Source organism: Olea europaea, unplaced genomic scaffold (genome assembly GCF_002742605.1).
Source record: "Olea europaea var. sylvestris unplaced genomic scaffold, O_europaea_v1 scaffold1155, whole genome shotgun sequence".
NCBI lineage: Eukaryota > Viridiplantae > Streptophyta > Magnoliopsida > Lamiales > Oleaceae > Olea > Olea europaea.
The window spans coordinates 247,159-255,263 of record NW_019228950.1 but is presented as its reverse complement, the minus strand read 5'-3'; the positions used below and the strand labels follow the sequence as shown (position 1 = coordinate 255,263).

At 32.2% G+C, this 8,105-nt stretch overlaps 1 protein-coding gene across 1 annotated transcript; it reads right to left on the bottom strand.

Moving 5' to 3' along the window:
* Positions 1-4,623: 4,623 nt before the first annotated feature.
* On the bottom strand, positions 4,624-6,929 carry LOC111373704 (transcription factor bHLH71-like). The gene is made up of 3 exons (XM_022996281.1): positions 6,357-6,929; positions 5,430-5,858; positions 4,624-4,963 (listed from the first exon to the last, which is right to left on the bottom strand). The coding sequence occupies exons 1-3, from the start codon at positions 6,726-6,728 to the stop codon at positions 4,859-4,861; spliced, it is 906 nt and encodes a 301-aa protein (XP_022852049.1). The 5' UTR covers positions 6,729-6,929; the 3' UTR covers positions 4,624-4,858.
* Positions 6,930-8,105: the final 1,176 nt, after the last annotated feature.

The following is an 8,105-nucleotide window of genomic DNA, read 5'->3' as shown; positions in this document are numbered from 1 at the left end:
ATATCCCCCCAAATTTTCCCCCCCCCCCCCCCCCGCTAGACCCCCACGACTATTAATAAAGCACTGCTCTTTCCTCATAAAAAAGGCCTTTCCTTTCAAATGACAACTGCCTCAAACTCTTGCCCATATTTATAAAGATTTTTAACCTCCATAATTGCTTGGAAGAGTCAAAGTTCTACCACCTTCATTTGTTAGAATTCTCTACACATTTGGCTTGTCAAGTAAATGGAGAAAGAAAACTTGAATTTCTCAACCTCCCTTGTATGCATGCATGGAATCTTTCTTAACAATTAAGAAATCAACACCTTACCCATTTGGTCAAAAAAATGTGGCTATCATTAGTTGGAAACTTATTTTTCTTACTTGTTAAGTAATATTTTATGGTCCAAAAATATGACTTTATTTTCAACAGTATTCATATTCTTTATTATTACTTTCATTTAGTTTAAGACATTGTTGCACTTTATCATTTAATAGAGGTCACGTCAACACCACACTCCTTTACTAGTATTTCTTTTTATTATGAAATAAAACAGCCACGTTAGTGGTTTTTACTTAAACATTATAGGTAATCTTCTTCTCAGGTATAGCTTAGAGGTCCTTTATCTCCTAAGCAAACCCCTTTATCGAGAAGGGAACCTTCACCCACGAGCTACCTTGACTATTATGATCGGTATATAATTCAAACCGAACGTATGACCTGGGGTATATATCATGTGAGGGTTTTCCTTCGTGAGTACCCTTGGGCCATCTACACATTTTCATTGTATTTATTTCCTTTATTTTTGCTTTCAATTACTTTGAGACTATTGTTGTACTTTATCGCTCGCTGAGTCTATGTCCCCTCCTTGTATTTCTTTTTTTATGATACAAATTAGTGATACTAGTGGGCCTTGCTTCAAAAAAAGTAGTTTTCGCTCTACATTATAAGCAGTCTTCTTCCTCCATAAATCATCCTCTAAACATTGGTAATGAGTAGAGCGGATTACTCAATACTAGCTTTACACAATAATGTAGGTAATTTTTCCTACATGTCATAACTAATGTAATACCTTTTACTTTTTATTTTTGGACAAGTAATTGGGTAAAAATCCTAATGTATGGTTACAGTCTATGTTTCACTTTTTAATTAAGATCAATCCACATAATATTTTCAACAAGCATGAAACCAACATTTTTATCTAAATAGTTTTCAATGTCGAATCAGCCACCCACCCTCAGAATAATTCTTTCAATAGGTTAAGTGGTCGTGTTACATATCATATATTGGTTTTGAAAACCTAATTTCATTCAACATACACTATCAATATAATCAATCCAGTTGTGCTCAATTTAATACGATCTCACATAAACAAGTATCAAATAAGCAAAGTTGCATCACCTAATCACAACTTATGAACCATAAATAATACTTTTAATTTCGGTTAGCTGGCAAGACTATCAACTTACACAAGCAAACATAAAAAAATATACCACTAAATAAACATTCATCAAATAATTGCATTCTTATATAATATCTAATATTACATGCAAACATATTTCAGAAATCTAGTAATTATAGTCTAAACTCATTTCGATAAATAGATCGAAAAAAAATTAAATAATTAATTAATCAAATTAATTTAATTAGAGGATTTTATTCAATTAAAATCAAATTTTAATTAAGCCCCTGTTTGATTCCCATTACTTGGTAATGAAAATGGGTAGAATAATATTTTTTTGAAAAATGAGTGGTTGAAAAAGAGAGAAATTATTTTGATTTACGTGTAATATTATTTTATGGAAGATTGTATGATTGAAAATAGGAGAGAGAAAAATAGAATGTGATGTAATTTAATGGGGGCCAAACGGGGGCTAAATATCAAATTAGAGTCCAGTTCTAATTCCATAAAAAATTTAGGCCGGGACGATTTAATTAAAATCAAATTATAATTTAATATCAAACTAAAGTCAAACTCTAATTCTAAATGAATTAACATTTTAATTTAAGATAAAACTCCTAAATAAAATAAAAATTCAATTTAGGGTCAAAGAATAATATTTAAGTTAAAGTCTAATTTTAATGATAAAATCAATTTTAAAACCTTTTGAAAAATTGCATTCAAGACCTAATTAAAATTTATAAACAGTCCCCCTTCAATTTCTAAAATTGTGTAGTAGCTCTTCATTTTAAAATTACGCATTGACCTCGAATTGAAATTGCACATAGGGACTTCAAATTCCTCAAATTTCAACACTAGCCCCCGTCCCCAAATCTCAACTCAAAAAACCCTAAAATCCCTCCTTTCCATTGGAGGTGCTTCTTCCTCCTTTTCCATGGACACCGGCCATTTGCACCGCTTATAGTCTAATTTGTAGCAGAAAATCGCCGCTACCACTATCTAATAGCGGCACTTCTTGTCGCCATGCACAGCTGTTCAACCACGGTGCTTTGCCCAGCAACTTGCAGTGAACGCTATTGTGTGCTATCTCTGGCGCAAGTCGTTGTTGTTGCTTGTAGTCAACAATGGCTGCTGCCACCAATCGTCACCACTGCCTACTTTCGAATCCAATTTTTGACCAAAAAAGTTTATTTTAGCTTCAAAAATAGGTTTTCAAAGATGAAAATAATTTTTCCTTAAAAGCTAGAAACATGTAAAGAACCAACAATTAACTTTTGATCGTTCCAAAGTACAAAAACAATTTCTAACAAATACAAAGTAGGTGTTTACTTAATCATGCACCGGGAAAAATAAAAACAATTTCAATTCCCACCAAGGTAGTATTTGGATAAAAACTATGACAAGAATTATATCTTTGTTGAATTCTGCAAACTCCTTTGCTTTTTCTTGAATCCAAACAATCATCATTCAATTGTCTAGCCTCCAATAGAAATTTACACGAGGAATAAAATTGAGAGAACTAGAATTTTTCCTTCTTGTACTAGCAAGAATATAATTATGTTGTGTTACGATTTTTCAAACCTTAGCAGCATATTAGTAGAAGTCCAATTAGCCTTGGCACGTCTTTTAAACTTAAATCGATCCAATATTTAATTAACCCAATTAATTAAATTTGGTCAATGAGTTAATTAATTTAATTAATTCATTCGGGCCTATTAACAGTAGCAAATTAATTGTCCAACACTTGCTAGTTAATTAATTGATAAATCTCGCTCTTCTAATTAATTCTCCTTTTATGTATGACCCATTAGATTCTAGATCATGATACCTAATGAAGTAAATTATTATTTTGGTCTAATAAAAAAATTGATAAATTAAAATATTCATTTTTAATTTATCACCAATACACATCCTTGTCCCAAATTGACATCTAGTATTATGTTAGGACAATACATGTGATGAGAAATGTCAACTAGTATGACAAAATCAAATTTTTTCGGTTATAGTGAAACTAAATTCTCTTCATTAATATGATTCAATCAATTACAAGATAGGAAGCATATCAATCTCGATTAATAATCATATCTTTCATCACACTATTAAATTAATGTAAGTCGAAAACTCTTTTCGACTTCTAAGTACACGTTAGCCAAGAACTTCATTATTGATTTAACTAAATGAAATGTAGTTCATAATCTTTTACTAACCAAATGTGACGAATTCTATATTAATTATTCACAACCTTCATATGATTCTTGACATACTCAAACGATGTTATATTAGGGACTCTCGACAGAGCAACATCCAATATCACCAAAGTATAATTGTCACCATATAAGGCACTATAGTGATCTCTCAATTCAAATAACCAATTTCACTATCGAACTTTAAAGATAAACCACCGATACTATATAGTTATCCATGTGAAATTTCTCCAAGGGGTCTCCAATGTTTTGTTCTATAACAAAATATTCATGTGTTTACCTAAATGTTACTACATTTTAGCTTATAAGATCAGCTACTCATTTCAAAAGTGAAAAATGACACACGTGATAATCTAACTGTAATAACTATATTCGTATCTCGGTATTACTTACGACTATGGATAATTCAAAATTCAGTCATAGGTAATTTGTCTCTCACAATCACAACTCTTTGTGATTATCAAGTTATTAAGACTTAAATCTTTAGATTCTATTAGTTTAACAAATTCAATTAAATAATAGATCTTACCAGAATATATTAATTATAAATAAAAAATGATTATGTCCAAATTAATCGGAACTAATGTATAACACTTACAAAAAAAAAGCATTCTTATACTGTGATAATAAAATAGCCTTGAACATTGCTACTAATACCTTTTTTCATGAAAGAACCAAGCATATAGATACGGATTGTCATTTTATTCGTGACAAAATATAAGACTGTTCAATTGTAACAAAATATGTTTCTTCAGCTAATAAGCTTTGCGTATGTTTTTACCAAGCCATTGGGAAAGAAAGCCTTCCCAAAGATAATACACAAGTTGGGAATTTTTGATATTCACTCTCCAATTTGAGGGGGAATGTTAGGAAAGTCAATAATATCCCAATATTCATGGGACAAAAATGTAATGTATTAACTGTACTATTCTAACATATTCTACATTTCTGTTATACTTTGATTACCTAAAATAGATTAGTACAATTACAGGAAAATACTTGTATAAATATGTATCTTCTGATTCAATGAATATTCATTCAAAAGCAATTTTTTCTTCCTCTTTCCAATCAGACCTCTAATGCATCCGAATTACGCACATCATGTAGTGATTTTATCATTTTCTATACGAATTATTTAAACTCTAAAAATTTGTCAAAGAAAAGCGAGATATGGAACCCCTAGCTAATGGTCCTACATCAGTCCTTAACAAAATTACAACTGTGCTAGTCGAAGATTGAACAAGATTAGACACAAAAGTTTGATATATAAACCTAAGATTGACAACATAGGATAACTTCCTCCTCAATTATTCTTAACATGCGGTGAACTGCACCAGCCATTTCATCTGCTGAATTTAGTTGGCAACCATCTTCTACCTGCAACAAGAATTTACAAAATTAATGTTAATACACCTTCCAGTATTCCCTAAATTTACATGTAAAGACAACCCTAACTATATATAGAAATGCCACAAATATAGGGGGGGAAAAACTCTATTTTCTGTCCATCATTTCACATGGAATAATTGTGAATTATTACCTAAGTTTAATACCAACAATACCCTCATAATATATAAACACTCTATAATATATATTGTCAAATCTCTAGTTCGTATGGAAGTACGTGTAGCATGTGTAAAGTAGATTCTTTCTGCATTCTGTGGTCATTGTCTACAGTTTGAATTTTGTTAGTATTATACTGGAGGGTTTGGGAAGACTAAATACGCTACATAAGTTGTAACAATGTTATTTTTAAGACAATAAAGGATATACTTTTAAGGTTTTTACGTTATACTACCAAAGGCACACTTGTTTACTTACGTACATGATCCTACAGACATACCTTGGCACTGATAGAGTAGAGAACGAGTGGATCCAAAGTGGTAACATTGAGGTGAAGTATGGAGAGAAACATAGTTTGAAAGGCAGCAACAATCTTGGAATGCTGTCGAATTCTTCGACGAGAAAGGATTCTTATGTTTGCATGAGTTTCAATCAAGGTGACTTCAATGTCCGCAATGGCAGCCTTATTCTGAGATGTATATTTGTTGGGCAAATTAGAGCAACTGAATTGTGGGTATGAGAAGAATTGTGCGAAAGGGTTGTTTGTTAACACTTTGATCGAGTCATTTGTGTTGTGGTTTGCACCTCCATTCTCAGCAGTAGCAGCGTGTTGAAGTAGTGAGAATTTCTTTGCTTCGAGTGACTGTAAAACGTGCTCGAGATCCTTAACGAATTCTATAGCACCTCCAACAATTGAGGCCTGGTCACCCTGAAACCAAAAAAAAATTTGCTCATTAGGGTTTTTCTTTTTGTTAATATGAATAATCTCTTTGATATACTAAAAGATTTAACAATAATAAGACTTGGGAAAAAGGTAGAAGCTTTGAGCCACTAGATTTTGAATTGAACTTGAAGAAGAGCACAAGAATCTATGAACTAAATTAAGCACTGTATATCAGATCTACTAAAAAGAGAAGCTGAATTTTCCCTCGTTTGGAATATAATTTTTCTTACAGCTGGAATTACTTTGTCACATATGCTTGGCTTTTCCTCAAACAAATCAAAACAAGAATATATGTCCAAAAAGACAGACAGATAAAATAGAGCTAAATTATAAGTGCTAAACTTTGGAATCAAACAACAGTTGAACCTTATTGAATAAAATTCTCAGCCCCACCAAAAATTGCCCTTCTTGATAAGAAAAATGCAAATAATATGCCCATTATTTTGTATTAGAAATTATGTAGAAATAAGAAAATTAACATACTCTTTGTACATAAGATTCCGGCATGAGGGAGCGCAAGACTGCTAGATGCTCGTTCATTTGTTTACGACGATTTCTTTCAACAGTTATGTGTGTCATTCTTTGTGTTTCAGCTTCCTCTTTATTCTTGCAGACTTTTGGTCTTCTCCTTCTCTTCTTTCGGCTTTGGACGGCCAAATCCTGTGGCTTTTGGGTCGTTTCCACCACCACTGGTGGGTGGTTCAGCCGTGCCATGGAGGAGCAGCCACCGACATTTTCTTGAGGTAGCAAGCTAGTAGTGTCTGAGGAGTCATTGCAGCTATAAGGGGCAGCAGAAATGGAGTCATAGATGATGAAGTTCAAGAGTTCGTTGGAAGAAAGGGCTTCTAAAGCCATGCTTCTATTGCAGTTTTTTCTCTTTGAACAGTACAAGAGAATTGAGAACCCATATATTATTGACTTTGTTCGATTAAAATGATTTCAATCATTTTAGAGTCTTTAAAAACTTTCTAGTGCGTGCATCTGTGTGTGAACAGAAGAGAGAGAGAGAGAGAGGGCTCTAGGGTTAAAATAAGAGGGAAAAAGTTCACATTGTTCCCCATCTTATTGACTGAGTAGCAAATTGGTTTCCAATCGTTAAAAAACAAATTGATCAGTAATGTTTTATAATAGTAGACACTAAGGAATAAAATCTCATATCAAATAAAGATTAAAACATAAATCAACTTATAAAGCTTTGAGTCACTCCTTTTAACATGGTTGACTATTTAAGATAGAACACCAAGTTTTAACATTATATTAGAGCTCATTAAACTCCAACGATTCGATTCGATTAAGACTCAATGAATGAGCATAGGGATTTCAATATTGGTTTGCTCAAAATGGCCACCATCTTGTGAGAGAATGTAAAGGGATAAAATCGTACATCTAATAAAGATGAAAACATAGACCAACTTATAAGGTTTTAAGCTACTTCTTTTAACAATGTTGACATTTTAAGATAGAACCATAGGTCATAACAATTAAACTTGCACAAATATTGTCCAACTCGTTTTTAAATTAACATATAGCTTTCAAGGAAACATGACTGACTTTAAATTTTTTGGATCAAACCAAATTGAGACACAAAATGTAGTTTAATAATGTTGGAAAAGTGAGTATTGCACGAAAATTTACTAGACTTTTGAACAATGTCCATCATTTAGGACTCCATTTTCTCGTATTTACAAGATTGAATCCATTAAATTTAATTAAAATTTTTTTTTTTACCTATTTTTAACTTTTGAGAAATCCTTCTCCCTGATAATGTTTTTGTATGGGTGAACTTGGTTCTACCCCTTGGCTTTGTCTTTCTTTTTCATAGGATCTGTTGCTCTAACTAATCAACTTATGATGCCTTTCGGTTGGTTTGGCCTATTGCTGATCACGAGTATATCACATTAAAGCAATGAGGAAAGCTTCTCAAAAATATTTGTGACTTTAGTAAAAAATGGAAAGATTAACTTATTCAATTTCAAAGGTTGACGACCATCTTACGACTTCATGACCAACTTTTGGGGCGGATAGAAGGGCATGCCTCGACTATACCCCAGGCTTAGCCCTAGTCCAAATTCTAAACGAAATGTAAAATTTAAAAAATAAAATAAAATTAGGGAATTTGGCCAAACAAACTGGTTAGGCAAAGAGTTTGGGGAAATGACTTTGATCAACATTTAAAAATTAATTATTTTAATTGGCAAAATGATAGTTATCCTTCAGTTAATAGCAAAACAT

Bases quoted from the DNA above. Each gene is read 5' to 3' on its own strand.
- LOC111373704 (XM_022996281.1), bottom strand. From the start codon at position 6,728: ATGGCTTTAGAAGCCCTTTCTTCCAACGAACTCTTGAACTTCATCATC. The intron at 5,859-6,356 runs GTATGTTAATTT...TTTTGGTTTCAG, and splicing joins CGGAATCTTATGTACAAAGA to GGTGACCAGGCCTCAATTGT. The intron at 4,964-5,429 runs GTATGTCTGTAG...TTCTTGTTGCAG, and splicing joins TCTACTCTATCAGTGCCAAG to GTAGAAGATGGTTGCCAACT.